At 36.4% G+C, this 20275-nt stretch overlaps 1 protein-coding gene across 2 annotated transcripts in view; it reads left to right on the forward strand.

Annotated features, from left to right (window-relative positions):
• The first annotated feature begins 1367 nt into the window (after positions 1–1367).
• Positions 1368–20275, forward strand: part of Bmp5 (bone morphogenetic protein 5) — a 106540-nt gene continuing 87632 nt past the window's right edge. For both annotated transcript variants that reach the window (XM_005377586.2, XM_013510909.1), the window contains exon 1: positions 1368–2582. In XM_005377586.2, coding sequence (XP_005377643.1) covers positions 2093–2582 — 490 coding nt within the window. In that variant the 5' untranslated portion in view covers positions 1368–2092. The remainder of the gene's footprint in view (positions 2583–20275) is intronic.

Here is a 20275-nt window from a genome sequence, read left to right on the forward strand (position 1 = left end):
AACTTCCAGCCTGTACTCCTGCTGTTCTGTCTGATGTTATTTATAGAGTTGTTTCATGCATGTTACCATTGGGGTCTGCTATAGTGGCAACCTGCATGGAAATTAATAAAGGATTTTCAATAAGGCATCATCACTTTAGTGAGGGAATTTGTATAAGAAGCATGATGAATACAGTAAGATTCTGCAAGCCCCTTCAGTATCCTACATTACCAGAAAACGAGATTGTGAGAAATATGACTTTGCTTTATACATTCAGACAAAACACATAAAAAGAAATTCAACAAGAAGCCAGGCGCCTGTAGGTAAAGGGAAAGCATTAAAATTTCATAACAGTTCTAGAATGTGCTCGATAAATTTACATTGCTATCAGAATGCTGGCCCAGACAATAAATGTACTGCGACCCCTAAGGTTAAGTGAGTGCTTGCAAGGAAAATCATAGCTGCGGAGAAACACTGTAGACCTCCAAATTTTAAAGACACTAAACATTAAAGACAAACACATACTTGGCTGATTTCCTTAGGTTAAGTATGCTATTTTGGAAAGGTGTGCACTTTCCCTATTTTACCTATCAAACCTTAGAAAATCAAATTTCAGTCAGCATGTAGTCATGAAGAGGATTTGATTCCCAGCCTGACTTGTGTTTATGTGCATGTGTTAAAACAAAGCAAAGTAAAATATACATTTTAAAGAAAGCATCTTATTTTTAAATCTATTTTTCAAGTAAAATGACTTAAAAGTTAAGAATATGAAACTTCTTAGGATAATTGGATTTCAACGTATTGACTTAATAAGAAATATGAGTATATTTTTCTGCTTAAAATTCTGATAGTGGAAGGAAATTTAAAGATAGGTTATCTAACCACCATTATTGAATTATTATAACCAGTATTTTGGGAGCTAGAATATATTTCCTAGTGACCAATTCTCTTTTATTTGAAAAAGATCTAGCTGTCGTTAAGAAATAAGAGATTGACCACAATTTCCAACTTGTTCTTTTTATGTTTTTAAGAAATGAGCTTTAAGGATTTAGAAAATATCAGAAGTAATCTCAGATACCGAATGGAGACATTTTATGTTAACTTTGCCACAACCAGAGATTTAACACAAAGTCTATCAAATGTGTGTCATTAAAGACAGAGATCTGAACAAGCACTGTATAAATGGGCGACATATTTTCAGTTTGTCATGGGAAAGCTGGCTTCATTCCCATGGAACGTGTATGCCCCCCACACCACTGTTCTGTTAGATGCACAGTGATGAAATTGTGAACATGGAGTCTCTCCTGGTAGCAAAAGGGTTAAGTTCTTTTTGCTTTACCAGTTTCAAATTACAATGAGAAGCCTCTTCTTTCCCAGCAGGGTTGTGCTTACATTACTCTTCAGATCTCTCTTGAAGAGGGCTGGTATATTTGTGCCTGCTGGAGGTGGAATTAACAGTAAGAAGGAGAAAGGGATTGAGTGGATTTACAGGAAAGATTTCAAGTAAACTCAGGGAAGCACATTTACATGACTTGTACAACCTTGAGTCTTATTTTACACTAAGACGGTACAAAAGATGGTAAAGTTATCACCAAGCTGCCGGACAAATATATATTCCAACACCAAGGTGCAGATCTGCATAGATCTGTGATTCAGAAATCAGCATCTGTCTTGAAAAGAGCACAAGGGTTGCGAAGACTCAAGAGCAAGTGAAGACACCTTGGGAGCTACAGCTTATCAGAAGATCAGCTTTGTTAATTCAGATACCAAAGGCCTGGTCATCACAGATTCATATAGGAATGCATAGGTCATCTGATCAAATAAGAATAGCCGTCTTCTGCTCCATCAGTGCAGGAAAAGCTCTTAACAACTGTGGATAATTGGAAATCTGAGCTTCAGCTTTCTTAGAAATAACTACTCTTGACACATTCCAAAATATTTAAAATAGGGCAGGAAAATCAGGGAGGATGTTGTGTTCAGAAATGTCACTGTCATGAAGAATAGGTAAATTTGCTTTTACAGCTACTGGGAAAGTATACCTCCTAGGAATTTCGGATACTTTTTAAAGTGGACAAGAAAGACTAAAAATATCAACTTCTGCCTTTGGACAAAAATGCCTCTGACTGTGTTTTTACTCAGGGGTGTTGTGGGTTTCCTCGGGAGCTGCTGGGCGCTGGTGGGTTCCGCAGCAGGAGGTTTGGGAGACGACCACGTTCACTCCAGTTTTATTTATAGAAGACTGCGGAACCACGAAAGACGGGAAATCCAGAGGGAAATTCTCTCTATCTTGGGTTTGCCTCACAGACCCAGACCTTTTTCACCTGGAAAACAAGCTTCCTCTGCACCTCTCTTCATGCTGGACCTGTACAATGCCATGGCCAACGAAGACAACCCCGAAGAGTCGGACTACTCCACAAGGGGATCACTGGCAGGAGAGGCCAGAGGGCCGAGGAGAGGGCACCCAGCCTCTCCCAATGGGTACCCGCGCCGCACGCAGCTATCTCGAGCCACGCCGCTGACCACTCAGAGTCCTCCTCTGGCCAGCCTACATGATACCAACTTTCTGAACGATGCTGACATGGTCATGAGCTTCGTCAACTTAGGTATGTTGCTCATTTATTTGTTAATCTATACTATTACACTGTGGAAGCTTTCCTAGTGGTAAAGAACCTGCTTGGTAGGTGGTCATATTTGTATGCAGTCCCTTTCTGTAACCTACCTCTCTGGCTTCCATTTCTTTTCTTTCATTGATCTGACAGAAGGTTGTGCTTTAGCCAATAAAGTCATGTATACATTTAATATGAAAAGCTAAACTTAAGTAGTTATAGTTTTGGTAGATTTGGGTCTTTTCAGAGCTTGTTAAAATTTCAACCTATCTTAAATCATGAGTGAAAAGGCAATAGTCTAAAAAGGGGAAATTTTGAGAACAGTAATGTTTTGGGCAAGAAAAAAAGGATGCACTTCCATATGGGAAAGTTAAAGCAACATTTTAAAGCATCTTTCATTAATAATTTAGGGAACACAGTGCTGTAAAAATATTGTTATGAGATTATGAAAGATCAAATAACATTGTAAGATCTCACTATTAAAGAAACTAGGATGGGCTTATAAAATTCCATGAAAAGTATTTTAGAAAAGTGGTTTCAATCTAACATTTCTTAATTGTTATGATTAAAATATATCATATAGACTTGAATTTTTCTCCACTGGCAAAAGAAATGTAAAACATATTATGATGGTCTTTACTTATACAAAATTTTTCTTTTATTTGAGATAAAATAATCAAGAATTTCTATAGGTAGCAACAGTATTACTGAATAATTTTTTTAAAAAACATGTTTTACTCGGTGTTTGCAAGTTATAGCAGTTTTCAATAGTGACAATATCAAATGTTCTCACTTACAATAATATTAAAGAGATTATCAATTTAAAATGATTTTAGACATTTAAAAGAAAATAAAATTGAATATATCTTATTTTTGAAGACTGAAAGTTTACCAACAAATTTAGTCATCTGGTAAAATTAGAGAACTTTTACTATTAATGCAAGAACTTTTAAAACTTTATTGTAAAAATGCAATCTGCTTTGACTTGAAATCAACATTCATTTTACACTCAATTAAAAACTTCCTCATATTTCTCAAAGAAAATATTCTTTGAAAAGTCAGACAGCAACAAATCTTCAAGACACATGGATGTTTTTATAATATATGTTGCCTAATACACTCTGCTCATTTGCTCTTAGCAATCTTAGCATGAAGGACAAGGTGCTTCATAAATCATATGCTTTATGTTATGAAAGACAAAACTCTCATTATTAAGTCTTAGTAAATCATCATTTTTTGCACTAATCAGGAGTTCTGGAGGCCTTTATTTCTGTGTATAATTAGCAGGTTTCATTTGGAACTTTTAAATATACCTTAATTCCAAATTAATTTGAGTGCTTTTTCCTGGTAAAAGGGGATGAAAATGTGGGTCATGGTAATTTTACTTCATAATATTTTTAAAGTATTGTTGAAGAATTTAAGTTAGCTTCAATATTTTAATGGAATCAGGGGAGGTCATTTAAAATCTAACACAAAAATGTGAAAACAGCAGTTATCACAATAATATATTTTATGTAATATGGTTTTTGATCATTTGCATGAGAAATGTATTATCATTTTAGAAAAGAATTATGAGTTTTAATTGGCATGCTATCATTTTTTATAAATCTATATAGTATAAGAAAGTCAAAATAATAATAAATAATTTTATCCAGTTATTTATATAATCCTTCTTTACCATTAAGGAATGCTTTCATTTTTATATGGATGAAATTTTCATTATATTTTGCATACTATAATAACAGTTAATAACTATATTGCCTATACCAAGAAATATAATTATTCTTTTTTCTTCTGGAAAAATAATATAGGATATAAACTTTTAAAAACTTTATTTTTATCATGCTTGCACTGCTGACTTTATGCTCAGTGGCAAATCACATCATTTCTTCTTTAATTATTCCAAATAAAATGTCTTATGAGAAATTACTGACAAACTGATTATGATGGAAGAAGAGTTTCTCCTAATAGTCTTGGAGGAAAATTGGACCACAATTTTATGATCTGTAGAATATTCTTCTTGTAGATCCAAACCTTACAACCAATCCCTATTTGGTAAAAAGTTTTAACTTCTGTACACCCTCCATAACAAGGAAAAAAAGAAAAAGAAAAGTCAAACCATACCAGGAAAGGTAAAAGTGTAATGCTTTATAATAAAACATTCATTAAAAAATATTATTTCCACCATGTTTCCTGTTGTTCTCTTCGGAGAATTTTATTGTTTTAGTACCTTAAAAGACATCTATGTCCGTGGAGAGCAGGCACGAATGAGTCAAATTAGCAATAACAAGGGATTTGCCCTAAGGAGGTCACCTGGGTAAAATAACAATGTGGAAAGAAGCTGCTGACATTTCCCATAATCAGGTGAATTATATTGGAAGATCTACTGCAAACTTTTAAAAAATGCTTCCGCATTGTCAGGTTCTGCACTTGTCATCCAGAAAGATGCTTATTCTGAGGTTTGCTCACCAAACGCAGATCAACTTAATCCAAACAGAACCATATTTCACAAAATATCTACTTTCGGAATTTAAGTGAGATTAATAGATAAAACAAAATGGAAACAAACTAAATTAAGTGAAGTAAACATCTGTATTAAAACCATACACATTATTTTTACCTTTATATTATTTTAGAAATTTATTGACTCTGAAGAAACAAGTGTGATTAATTATGTACAGAAAAACTTCTCTCTTGTATGCAATATTCTTAGGCCAGATCTTGTCGTTCTCATAGTAGAAGAATTTACAAGTTAAATTTTCTGTTTTTTTTTTCCAAAAACTGTTTAATATCAGTGGAAATTTATTCAATCAATACCGCTGAATTTGTTACTGGCAAAAATATCTTTATTCTTTTTTTTTTTTTTTTACTATTGTAACGTCTCTTTTTAATGTGCTAACAGTTTGCACTTTAAATACCTATGCAAATAAAAGAAGCAATTAAATTACTTGCTTTCAATATTTAAGTGTCTTCTGCTTACATAGATATAAGCATATAGTATATTTCTAAGATTTTTAAAAATTAAAAACCAATTTTTATTTGATTATTTAATGTTAGTACTATAACTAAAGTGACATAAACTTTCAGATGCTTTAGAGGAAATTACAAAAGACCCGAAAAATAGGAAATTTACTTTTGCATTATTCTTTCTCTAAGTTTTTCTGAAAAAGTTGAACTTTGAGTTTATTAGGGTTTTTTTGATTCATTGATCAGTTGACTTGGAGCCAGTTTCTCAAATGTAAAATTGTAAAATATGGTGCTGCAATTTTAATGTTTATAACAACATATTTAGTATGTTAGATAGGAGAGGAAAAAAATGCTTTCAAAATCCTTAAATTAAGCCCTCTTCCACATCATTAAAGCCTCCCCATAATTGGAGGAAAAAAAAACACTTATGTACGCAACTGACAGATGAGAAGAACATACTTGTATTTATTGTTGTTTTTGGCTGACTAGGGAGCCCAGGGGAAAGGAATTTACACAGAGATCTGCCCAAAGATGCCTATCTGTGTAGCCTCTCCAACAGGGTTGTTAACACTTGTGTAACAGAAACACACCAGAAAACAGTCACCATTTCTAAGGTGGGGGATGGGCTGAGAAGACAGGCGGATGATTTAAAACCGTCCTAACATATTCATAGGTCATGCCAGGAGTAATGAATACTAACGAGTAAAACAACAGTCAGTATTCAAAATCTGTAACTTTGAAGAGAGTGATATTGCTAAGAGTGGAGAGCTTTTTCTCTCTTCTTCAATGAGTTTGTACTCAGAAACATCACTAAGAGGGTGGCTGTTCCCCTCAAAGTTATTTGATTGTCAAGTGACTGTCATGGCTTCAGAGGTAAATATGATCACAGTTTAATTTAAAGATTTTTTTAGAAAAATTTTAATGATCACTCACAAGTGGCCAGTGTCAAAAGTTTAATAAGCAAAATAGGAAGGAATGAACATACAGGCTGAAAGGACCTGGGGCTGCCTCCACCACCGGCTCTAGCTCCTTTTCTTACATTCTGTCTGCTATAACTTCATTTGTCTGCCTCCCATGCCCTGCCACCTTGACAGATTTTGTCCTTTCCTCTTTGGTTTTGTGGTTCCTGCAGCCCCAGGTTCTCCGGCCATCCCTCTCTTTGCCTTCCAGGGGTCTGCCTTTGGTCCTGGTTTCTTCATAGCTAGAGGCTTAGATTAGTTGAAAATCAATTAGTTCCAGTTTGGAAGTTTAGGTGCAGTCTCCTGTTTTCTCTCTAGATGAGAAGGAAAAGTTTAAGACTTGCCAGTCGCAGTCTTCCCCGCAGGGAGGGAAGCTCCCGGTGGTTAGAACCACACTACTCCAACAGCTCTCCTGCTCTCTCCAAGTCCCCTTGCTCTGCCTCCTCATCTCACCCTGAGGCCATCACGGACAGAATCCCATTCTTTTTTTTTGGTCTTTAGTATTTTGTAAAAGAAATTAAATTAAAAAGGCAAATTTAAAGGAAAGTCAAAGGTAGAAAGAATATAATATTAACAAGAATAACACTAATAAAACTTTCAATTTCCATTTACCTCTTGCTTATGTTTTTTAATATTCATATCATTTCAGTGAAGAAATTATTTTCTTTTTTAAAGTTTACAAGAAATGCTAACAGAATAGAAGGTCAAGAGTAATAACCAGCAGAGTAGAACAGTAAGCATGAGACAGAGGAAGAAATAAAAGTATGTTAAACAAAAGGAAGGCAAGAAATGAGTCATTAAAGACAAGTCTTGCAGTTGTGCAGGTGGAAGCTGTGGTGGGAAACCCTCAGTCTGCCTCACACTGACAGAGCAGCTAATTCAACACCCGCTCCAGGGGAAACCCTTTCATCCTCAGACACTAAAATACCAAAGAGGGGAAGTGGGGGGCTCAGTGTGCCTGAGGAGCGTACAAATGGGCTACTCACATTTGCAGTCATAAATAATGTAGTAGCTCAGCTTAAGAAACCACAGGTTAAAGGAAGAGGCTTCCCTGACGCACGGAGAGGGCCTGAGATCACAGCAGCCACGCAGAGCTTGGAGGGGAACAATGAATCCCTTGTTCTAAGTAATATTTATGAGTGCTGTTTTGCACCTTCGGTTCATATTTTATTGGCTGGACTGTGGGGCTTCCCCATTTGCTCATCTCTTAAAATAATACCCTTGGCTAAGATATTCTATCAAACACGCTAGTCAGCCCTGACAGCCAACTCACTTATTTGGGGTGGGGGGAGATTTGTTTTGATTTTGATGTCAGATTGGGATGTTTAAGGTTCCACTCACAAAGTTTGACAGTAAGATAAAAATAATGGTGGGAGTATTCACCTGTTTTTTACAGAGATGTTTAAAAGAATCTGTATCATCAGGTAGTAATCCTTGATTTGTATGAGTCTTGTCCAAACGGTGGTAAATAGATTATAATCTAAAAAGGTAGAAACAAATCTGTCAAATTGCGCCAGTTTTAAAAATTAAGGATAAAAAAATGTCATTTGTAGGTTAGGAAGAAAAATCATTTGTAATTTAGTACTTTGGATAGGAACCATATCCAGCCACTGTGCATTTTCCTCTGATTGGAAGCAAAGAATTAAATAAACATTATGCAATACTTAGATACCAAGACCTTGTATAATTTTTAATAGTGTCATACAGAAATTAATCTGGGAATTTCTAATACAATAAGTTTCTTTCCTTTTCATTTTTCTTTTCATAAGCAATGGAGTATTGGTGTTTGTATTATGGGAAATAATTATTTTGGGAGTAAATGGATCTCATTAAAGTATCTCTCCAATACTGTACTTATTTCTTTCTTTCAAGAAGTAAATGTAACAACTTTCATTGTTTCTGTCAAACAGGTTTCCTGGAGTCGTTATGAATAAATAGCTTTAAAAGGACAGGGACAACAGATGTAAATTTCATTTAAATTTTATTTAGGAGTGTAAGACATGTCAAAATTAAGAAAAAAATTAATGTTTTTAACATTTACAGAAGCCTTCAGCTAAGGTAACACTGTGATGTTAACAAAGTTCAGTATTTGCTGTGGACAGATTTTCTGCCTCTGTTGTGACTCTGACTGACTCTTTGGTTTAGGAGACCCAGTCCCTTCTGGAATCCTAAGTCCATGGCACTTACTCCTCACATGGCTCTAGGCTGTAATTGTAAATTAACTTCGTTGCCCTCTTTTCTGTGCTGCCCCTGTGGGATTGCACTTGAGTAGAGGGAACCAGAGGCCTGGATTGCAATCCCACATTCCACACTTACTGGCCGGGGCACCTTGAGCAAGTTACATAGATTCTCTGAGCCTCCGGTTCCCTATCTAAAAAACACAGATAATAGCAGCACCTTCCTCTTTGAGTGTTGAGAAGAATAACTGAGTTAATATACGTACAACTGCAAGAATAGTATTTGAAACATAGTAAGAACTCAATAAATGTCTGTTATTGTTATTAGAACTGTATTTGTATTCCACATCTGTACCATATTTGTAGGAGAAGCTATATAATCTATGAAGCCCAGTGAAAAATGAAAGTGTGAGCCCTAGTTTGAAAATTATTAACAATTCCAAGATGTGATTTTTATGCTCCAGCAAAGTATTAGAACAGGCGCGACGTCCTTGTGAGCCCAAGGCTCTGCGCCACTGCACAGGTCCTCTGCCCATGACACAGGTCCTGCGGTTGGATTGCACGTGGTGGCTGCAGGAGCCGTATCCTGTGCACCTTTCAAACCCCAGTGGGGGCCCAGATGGAAAAAGACTATGTGCACAAACTGAGTAATTTCAGTTTCCTCAGACTGATTCCTCACATTGACTGCTGGGCAGGAGGCAGAAGCAGCAGGGAAGTCATAGGAAAGAGCTACAGCACGGGAAACTCTGGTCTGGAGGGACAGACCGTAGCTGTCCAACCACAGATGCTCAATAGAGAGGGAGACCAAGCATAAACCTCTCTACCCTGCTCTTCTGCCGTGCTGGCCATTTGCTGGTCTTCACTGGTGGCCAGAGGGCTTCGTAGACTGCTGGTGCAGCTCCTGAGAATCAGCCTCTTGCTGCAAACTGTGGAGAACGCGTGGTGGGGCAAAAGTGCCGATGTTGGGCGTAGACGGATAAATGCGTAATGGGCTGTTTGGCCAACGAGGGCTCCGCATTTCATCATTTTCAGTGTGAATTACCTGTGTATGTTGTCCTTTATCTTACTTAATGGTAGATTTCAGGACAGTATTATAATTTATCATGAGATAATTGCTCCAAGAGTGTGAAGTAAAGTCATAAAAACAGTTACGCCATGCTGAAAAACTCCTTAACTTATTCGTAAGTCAGGAAATTCAGCTGATATAAGAAAACTATGTTAGTGCAAACTGAGATCGTAAAAAAGAAAACAAAATAGGGCCAGGCATGGTGGTGCATGTGCCATCTCCCAGCTGTTCAAAAGCTTAAGGCGAGAGGATCACAAGTTCAAGGCCAGCCTGGGCAACCTCATGGGACAGCACCGCAGAACAAAATTAAAAGAGCTGGGACACAGCTCTAGTGGATGAAGGCTTGTCTACTATCCACAAGGCCCTGGGTCTAATTTCCAGTATAGCAGGAAAAAAAAAAGTGAAACTCCCCCAGCTGGAAGAAGAACTATGCATTTTAAAAGCCTATTTATTCTCAACCCTATGCTACCTCCCAAAATGCTTTGTGACTACATGTTAAAGTTTTGGAGTTCTGAGTAGAATAATATGATATTCTCACATGTAGCATTCACATTCCACAGCTAATGTTGCAGGCAAAAATAATATTGGGATGAAGTAAATTGGGTTATTCTCTTGCTTGCTTGCTACCTTTCCCATCCCATGGTAAACATTTTTTCTTTGACCCAGAGAGACAGAATTTAGTGCTGGAGCAGTTATTTCAGCTATTTAGTTCTCATAAATAACTGGCCACCAAGGCTTGAGAGACAACTGGCTCCCTGCCATTTAATCACAGAGAAACACTGATTAGAAGAGCTCCTTTGTAGTCTGTGACCCCTTCAAAGCTGCCAAGAGTGATAATTTTACTTTCTAAAATTATTACTAGTTTTTATGTAATTATTGAAAGTAGAAGACAATCTGAACTTGAAAGTTGGGCACGCTGCTCTGCACATTACCTAGATGTAGGTAAATAAGTGGAAGTAACCAATAAAGAAGGCTGTTAATGATAGTGCTTCTTAGATGTCTTCTTTGCTCTGAGTGAGGAGGAGTCATTTTGGTCTCCACTATCTCAGTAGGCTTTAAGTATAAGCACTTTGGAGTCTGGTTTGAAAACCAGCTCTGAGTTTAACAGCTGCATATCCTTGAGTGCCCCATTTCACTTTATGGACATATTTTTTCATCTTTAAAATGGAGATCATAATACAGAGCTGTACTTAGAATGCAATAAGGTAATTCTCTAGTACTGAAGGCTTACAAGAGATAACTGTTCAAGGAATGGTCAATAGTGCAACTATAACTACATTTATTGGACTAGATTATGAGGAATCATGGTGTTATAAATAAATACCTCACTGAAAATTTAAGTTTTCCTCCATCCAAAAGAAAATGAAGCCTTGAATTTCATGGGCCCTGCCTTCCAGCTGAACCATTGCTGGATTCTGTTCCCCCATTAGGGTGTGCTGGAAAAAGTCAGGTGATGGCCTGGCCTCACAGGACTGATGTAGTGCTTGCTTGCGGGCACCAAGGTGGCCTTGCTGTGAGGTGTGTCTGTGAGGTGCTTCTCACATTACCCTTGGTCAGATTCCTAGGCCTATGCTACAGTTCTGCTTCAGTTGCATGTATTACTATGAAAAGAAAACCGATTATAAGCTGAAAGAATAAGATACAATTAAAATATATTTGGTTGCAAAAACATGAGCACCCTCTAAAAGGCTCAAAAGTTAACTTGTTGTTGTTTTAATTTTTATAAAGTTGATCCATGATGAAATTCTAGATGAATAAACTCCTGAACTCTAAGTAAGAAAGGGTTTCTGTTCAAATAGTCGTTCAGTCCTGGAGCTTTTAGTATTGTCTGAAATTGAAATTTTGTTTGAATTTATGATTTCTCATTTCTAGAATTCACATGAGTAGTTTTACTTTTATTACAATTCTGTTTCTATTTAACCAGTGAACCTTAGTTATTGTGACTTTCCTAAACTACTTGTTCAGACTACTTTTTAAAAATTTCAGTTTCTGTTAATTTTCTTGAGTTATTACAATAACTGTCATAATATTTAAAGCAGGGTGAGAATTTATAAGTTTAATCCCAAAAACTGCTATTCATGAACTTTGGACATCTGTTCACATTAGTTAGATTACAAATCATTTCTCTGATTTTTCATATATTGTAAAATATTAAGTGGGAAATATGATACATTACTTTTGATTATTTGATAAGATGTTAGAGATAAATCAGTAATATGATCATTGCTAGCTTTAACTATATATATTGACATTTTCAAATTGACATAACTCCTCTTCCAACTGCCATGCCCAGGATAGTTATCATTGTATAATTGTTTACTTCTTTGAATTTTATTTTCAGAAGTAAACCATTTTTTGTTTTTTTGTATGTGGGATGCATTTAAAGTGTCTGACATTGTCAAGTCACAGTATGCAGTAGTAATTAAATTGACAATGACAAAAATAAATGTAATTCTTGAACTGGATGAAGTGATTTGTAGGCATTATCTCAATTAATCCATATCTGCAATCTGTGGGTAAATATTTTTCTTTCCTCCTTTAATGGCTGTGGCTATTAGATATTATCAGCATGTTAATGACTTACAAAAAATCACCCAGCTGATAACTAATGGGCTCATTACTGGAGCCAAGATCTATCTGGCTACAAAGCTTTCAAACTTTGCCATTACTTTCTAGCTTGGAAACCTACTTTTTAAGCTGATGAGAATGATACAACTTTTCACTGTAGCAAGAATGACTTACACTCAAAAACAGCATCTTTATGCACATTACATGGTTTCACTGAAATTACTGTGGTATATACCACTCAGGGATGTAGATATTCCACACACATGTGTGGAAACTGAAGTTCTGAAAGGTACTTAACAATCAAAGCTGTTACCTCCTACTGGGTCAGCCACTATGCAAAAGACTGTACATGTTTTACTGTGAGTATCACAGGGCAGAGGGGCAAAGTGTGGGTCCAGAAATTTGTGTCAGAGTTTTTTGCTTAATATTTCATATTTTTAGAAAAACCACATTTGATATTCAGCATTGGGTAAAATTAAAAATACTAGCAAATGTCTAAAAGAATGTGTTGTTTGTTATTTAAATAACCAGGAGTTAGGGGCTGGGGATTTAGCTCAGCGGCAAAGCGCCTGCCTGGCAAGCGCAAGGTCGTGAGTTCGGTTCCTGGTACCGGAGAAAAATTAAAAATAAATAAATAAATAAATAAATAAATAACCAGGAGTTAACCTCCTGCCCATGGAGAAGATATTTTGTAAACCTCAATATCTCTAAAGAAATTGTTAAAAAAATTTTTACCATAAGCAGAACCTAAAGACTTTTAGACCAAAAAGCAAGATGTAAAGCAGAAGCGAGCTGTACAAAATGTAAAGGCTTCGTCATCAGTCTCTTCAGGTGGCTGTAGGAGCTCACCACTATGGAGACTCAAGTGAAGTGAAAGGAAACATTGAGTTTACATTTTACACTGGATAGTAACTGTACTTTTCAGAGTATATGTGTGGTTCAAATACTCATTGTTTATTTGTGTTGTATGCACAAAATAAGGGCAAACGATCAACCAGTTCTTCAAAATTAAGTTGATTGATCTTTCTAGATAGCGAGTCTTGGTGGTACTTACTTCTTCAATTGTGTTGGATAAGCCTTCTCAGTAGTATTTGCTTGCTAGTAAGATGGCGCTCAGTGTTTACCTTGTTATTTTATACACTGAACAAGGTAGGGTTTCTATTTAGACAAACGTTCATTGTAGATATATTCTACAAGGTTTCTTTAGAAAATAAAAGAGAATTCTAGGAATTGACATAAGGACCTCTTTGATACATTTCCTTAAATCTGTCTAAGGCAGGACGTTGGGCACTAGGTGATAATTACAGATTGATTATTGAGAAAAGCTGCCCAGTATTCTATAATTGCTTACCCTTCACAGTTAGCTGTGACTGTGGAAGGAGGCTGCAGCAAAGTGTGGATCTAAGTCACAGTTGTTCACTGATCAGTTCTCATCAGCCAAACACCAGACCCTCAAAGTGAGATAAAGGACTTGGAACGATCTCTGCTGTACTGAATATTCGCTGCTGTCCACCGATACCAAATATTCATTGCTTGTGAAGTGCAACAGAACATGCAACTATCATGTCAGGAGTTATCTAACTCCGAGGGAGAGACCTTATTTTATAGATGAGGAGGGTGAGATCCTGAGGTGCTAAATCACTTCTCCAAGCCTCACGCCTTGTAAGAGGAGAGCTGGACTTGGTGTTCACCTGTTCACCAATGTGCTATGCTGCCTTCAAGAATGCTAATGGGAAGTCTGCTGTCAGGACATTGCTTTAGCTCTTTGTAAAGATTTATATATTTTCCTCAAATGTTGTGTATGGATTTTGGAATATTTTCATTTCATTATAGTAATGAACATAAAAATGCTATAAAATAATATTAACAATTTAAAGGAAAATGGCTCTAATAATGAGTTTACCAAGAGCCTTCTTCCAGGAATTCAGCTCACAAGAGCCTTTGCCTGGCTGCAGCATTCTGAAGGAGTTAAAGCATCACATGTAGAGGCAGGAACACACTTTGTGCTGCAGAACATGCTCTGGCACACACCAAAGTGCTAACCTCACAACCCCAACGGTCAGTAATAGGGCAGGAATGGGATCTCTGCAGCTGATACCCACCTTTGATAGACAAACTTGGCATACACAAGAGTAACATTTGGCGAAATAGGCAAGGGGCAGAATATCAAAGCTGCACGCAGTAACAGATCTCAAAAGTGATGGCGGGAGACTGGAACACGGTCATAGTGAGTTCATGTGGATGATGGAAGATGTCCAACCTGTTGGCCAGTGTGGAAGGCCACACAAGCAGGGCTGCCTGCAGCTCAGTATGTGTGCTTTGCCTCAGTTTCTTTGGCCCCACCTCAGACTGGCTGGTGAATCACCCGAGAAACCTACTGGCATGGAAATGCAGGCTGCATGGCCATCTCCAACCTATAAGCTATGAAACCCTCCTGCTGCAGACAGACCCTGGACACAGCTCTGCTTCTGCCCACTGGCTGTGACCCCATGTAGCACTGCACTCCTCGTGGAGGTGCATTTCTCGATTTGTAGGAGGTACGGTCCTTACCTTTTGTATGTGCAAAACGAGTTTCTTTCATAGTGCTTACTCCCTTCCCCTGTGCCACACAAAATATAAATATTTTTTCTGCTCCTCACATATCTTATAAATTAAAGGTGAAGGATTTGGGGTAGTTATTTCTCAAAGAAAATATTTCTAGTACTACAGCATCTCTCAATATAAAATGTAAGGACAACTCAGCAGTCCTAATACAAAGCAGGAGTAACACAACTGCACACAACAGAACACAATGCAATACGAAACAAAACAAAATGCAACAAAAGGGATTACACAGTGCAGGCACCATTGTTAACTTATCAGCTTTATCTGCACGCCTGGGCATGCATCTCTGAGCCTCTCAACCTGAGAGGCACTAGGAGGAAGCTGAAGAGCAAAAGTGAGCATTTAGGACGTCACACGCTGCTTTTTCAAAAACTCTATTGTTCTTTCTCTCTCTGCTCCTTATCCAGCCGCTCCTCCGCAATCGGCCTAAAACATGACTGTAGCACAAAGTGTACGAAGAATCTCGATGTCTGATTTCTAATGATTTGTTCAGTTTGAAGTCCGATTATGGGTTATAAATAGGTCGAATGTTTCATTTAATGCTAATTAGGCTAATTTCATTGACATACTAAAACTTTGCTTAGTCAGATTTAAAACTCAGCTGTTTTCATTCCCTTTCCTTTATCAGAAATTAGTGTCCATATTCCTAGTTCTATTGAAAACATTTCTATGCCATTATAAGTGGTGTTATATGAAATTCTGGATTCAAATCTGAACTCTGTGGAGAAACACTGACTGAGTAAGGTTTCCTGCTTTCAGGACAGGCCTCCTCGGGCCGCTTCCTATGGTAATGAGCGCTGTGGTTCTCTGTGAGGAGGAGGCCTGGCTCAGCGTGTTTCACAGGCACGGGGCTGTGGACGATGGAGTGAGCACATGTGTGTGAGATTACCAGGATTCGGGCTGAGAGGCTCTTCTGCATGTGGAAATTCTAATTCGTCAGTCATTTTGGAAACACGGGGAACAGAGCATTGTGGTATCCATACTTGTTGACACTGTGGGTACAGTAGATGCAAAATTTAACATAAGGAGCAAATATGCAATTCCCTTCTTTAGGGATGACTGTTGGTGATATTTTTGTATGTTTTCTTTGACACTTACAATATGCTTTTGATGCACAGTTCAGCAGTTTATAAAAGGTTGTACCTTTACTTTAAAATTTTTTTTGTACTGGCTTTCCTGTGTTCATTTGTTCTATTTTGAGCATAAAAATTACAAATTTTGATGGTGTGGCACTTTAATAAACATGTACAGTGGGTAATATTTAAATCAAACTAAATCTGCCTATCATTTCTTTACGGCAAAAACTGTCAGAACCACTTTCTTCTAGCACCGTTGAAGGTACACCTCATTGTGCCGTCTGCCTTCACTCTGCTGCAGGACACACACGAGTTTCCCAACGTAGCACCTCTTGTCAGCCTTCCCTCGCACCCCTGCGCTCCCAGCCTCTGTTAACGAGCACTCCCCTCTCAGCTCTCGTAGATCAATGTTTTTAAATTCCATACGCGAGTGAGATCGGGTGACCCTGGTCTGTGTGTGCCTGACATACTTATTTAACAGGAGTTCCTTCCGTGTTGTTGCAGATGAGGAGACTTAATTATTGTCATGACTGAATACTATTCCGTCAGGCTTATGTATCATGTATTCTTTATCCATTTGTCGTTTTATGGGTGCTTCAGTTTTTTTCCACTTCTTGGCTATTGTTGCAAGTGCTGTAATAGATACAGAAGTGCGCATGTCTCTTGGACATAGTAATGTCATTAGTGAGATTGTAAGGTCATATGCTGGTTCTAGTTTTGATTTTTTGAGGTGTCACCACACTGTTTTCCATAATAGCAGTACTAATTTACATTAATAGTCTGTGAGGGTTTCCTTTTTTCTGTATTCTCACCAATGCTTTTTATCTTTAGCATTTTAAAAAAAATAGCCATTCTTACTTGGGTGAAGCGATATTTCATTATACTTTTGATTTTCATCTCTCTGATCATTAGTGAAGCTGACCAGTTTTTCATAAGCCTGTTGGCATTTTTATACCTCTCTTTGAAAATGTCTATTGTCCATTTTTAATGGGTTCATTGTCATTGCTATTATTCAGAGTTTTTTATGTATTCTGGATATCAACCCATGACCAGATGTGTAGTTTTTGAAAACAACCATCCTACAGGTTGTTTTCTTTTCATTTTCCTTTGCTTTGTAGATGTTTTGCTGTGCAGAAAGCTTTCGGTTCGATATAATGCCATTTGTCTATTTTTTGTTTCATTTCTTGTGCTTTTGGGGTCTTCTTCAAATAAACCCCTTTTTTTTTTCTTTTAAAGAGAGGGTCTTGCTATGTAGTTCAGGCTGCTCGAGAACTTACTGCTAAACTCAGCCTGCTTCGAACTCACAGCAACCATCCTGTCTCAGCCTGCTGCATGCTGACATTAGAAGCATGTGACACCACCCTTGGCCAAAAAAACTTGACTATTCTAGTGTCCTAAAGAATTTCCTCTATTTTGGCTTAGTTTCAGGTTTTATGTTCAAGTCTTTAACCCATTTTGTGTAGATTTTTGTTATTGGTTGGAGATAGGGATCTACATTTATTCTTCTGTATAAGGCATGAGCATAATTTTGTCATTAGTATATGAATGAAAGAATTCATCATGACTTACTTAAACATTCTTTTATTGTTGAACATGCAATTTCTATAGTTTTACTTTTATGTAAATATTTATAAACATTTATAGACGTTTCTGACCATTTCTTAGAGTATGATTATAGAAAATAGACTATTAGAATAAAAGATGTGATGATTAATTTTAATCCTCCTGAAAAAAGGGATATGTTTGTTTGAATAAGTTTGTTTCTTTTTTTGCATTAATGGTGAATACTGGTGATATATTTTACTGGACATAAACATGAATTAAATATATTCATGCTCAATAATCTAAAACATACATCTTTTAATATTTTTATTTCTTCTGAGATAAGTGGACATTTATGTTTTCTCTTTAGAAAGTTCTATGTTGATATTTTCCCTCACTTGCTACATGTCTTATTTCATTGTTGTTTAAGCCTAGAAATTCTTCCTATGACTCAGTATTTTATAAATATTTACCTTTATTTGTTCCTTCTTGTGCTTTGATTTTTTACTTAATTGGAAATAACAGTCATTTGAAGACATTTCTAGATAATTAGCATTTTGGAAGTTGTTTGAAATATAGAAATAATTGCTCAAATGTGTAATATAACATTGCTGAAATAAAAAGAATGGAAATTTTATAATTTTTAAGAGCCATCATTTGTGACTTAAACTCATGTGCATAGATGGTTTAAATAATTTTATGCCCACAAGACTAAATTGTAAAACTGCTCTACATATTGGTGATATATGTGCTCAATGAATAATCATCATGTAGGTATAATTACTCTCTGGTTGTACTATTTAAATGTGACATTTCAGAACTGCAGGATGAAAATACTGAATAATAAAGCTTCACTTTGAACTGAGTAGAAATTGCATGCATTTACCCACTTGTTACATTTTTCTACTTCAGCATCAAGCTTGATTTTTGAGTCAGAACATTTCTCACAGCATCGCAGCGTATTTTGGAATCCCTTTCTGGCATCAGCAGTTAGTTAAATAATCAAACCTGTGTAGGCTATTTACTAGCCACTTTTATCTCCTTGAGTTCTTTACATCTTCAAGGTTGGTGGTTACTACTGATAGTTATGGAAGAGTACCGGATTGTAGCTACATTTTTTGTTGCTTGCCGAATCTACTTTTTAAATGATTAATTTTTGTCACATATTTCCATCATCTTATAAACTATCAGCTTTGCAAGTTTTTCAATGCTACATAATAACTTTCTGAGTTTCAATACTATATTCTCTCCTAGTGTAGATTTTAGAATGATATTATTAACAGTGGTGGTACATGCGTGTAATTCCCACACTCAGGAGGCTGAGGCAGGAGGACTGCCGAGAGTTCAAGGCTGGCCTGGATTATATAATGAGCTCAAAACACTTCTTTACTGCAGAGGTAAACAATGCTGATAGCTACTAAAAATTTCATGTAAACGTATTTTTTCCAAAAGATTTAGAGCTTTGTAATTTTAGGGGAGAGTAAATGAAATGATATAGGATTAATATTTTAAAATTGCTTTCATTTATATTTGAAGTCAAGGAAATTTGAAGTCAAGTCATTGACCAATATGATCACACTGTTCAAATATATAGATGTTATTTCTAGAGATTTTGTTTTCAATGCTCCTGAAAATTTGTAAATGACTTTAAAAAATGATCTTCATGCATTTAAGTTGAGAATCAGGAAGACCAGATTTGCTAGTCTGTCTTCACATATATTTATGAAACAGTAACTTATATAGATTTTAATTTTCAGAAGCTACTTTCATGCACATAGCAACAGATATATTCAGAGGAAAATTCTTAAAGATAGGATAAACTTATTAGAGAATCATAAACACTTCTATTCACTACCCATTCTAGAAATTACAGTATGATGTGCTTTTGTTTCTTTGGGTTGCTTCTAGTAGCTTTCAAATTTTTTATGGAAAAAGTTAAACAAAATTTTATAATAAAGGAATAGGAGAATAACAATAGTTAATACATTGCATATTATTATCTTCAAAGTAGTTATTCAGAGTACAAGATATGGGCATATAATTTCCCCAAAAAATACAAACACAAAACTTTCTTTTCAATGAACGAAGAGAAACTACTAGCATAATTGACTTGCATTTTTTTCTTTCCCATCTTTCCTTTTCCCCTTCCCCCACAATAGTCCCTCTCTCCTTTTGAACAATGTCTTCCCATTTTACAGTATCTATTGTACATTTTAGTCCTTGTTTACTCTTTCAGTTTCTCATATCCAGGAGACAAAGCAATGTTTACACGTGTGAGTCTGATTTATTTCACTTATGAGTATGGTCTCAAGTTGCCCATTTACTGAGAAATGTCTCAAGTTTATCCTCCTTTATGGCTGAATAGTACTCCACTATATAAAAATAACACATCTTTTTTACCAATTCCTCTGTTGGTGGGCATGTGGGATGTTTCCAAGATTTAGCTATTATAAATTATAGTGCTATGGGTGCACATATATCACTGTGATATACACAGAAGGGGAATAGCTGGGTTGAATGGGGTCTCCAGTCCTACTTTTTTTTTTTTTATTTTAAGGATAAAAGGAGGGAAACATTAACAGACATACAACATTTTACAACATATCACAAGCACAATGCAGACAATACAGAGTTACAAACAAAGTGGTAGGGGATTAACAATGGTGGTTGTATTACATATTGATATCTTCAAAGTGGCTTCTCATGAAAACAGATATAGACATGCAATACT

Source organism: Chinchilla lanigera, unplaced genomic scaffold (genome assembly GCF_000276665.1).
Source record: "Chinchilla lanigera isolate Chin_1 unplaced genomic scaffold, ChiLan1.0 scaffold00010, whole genome shotgun sequence".
NCBI lineage: Eukaryota > Metazoa > Chordata > Mammalia > Rodentia > Chinchillidae > Chinchilla > Chinchilla lanigera.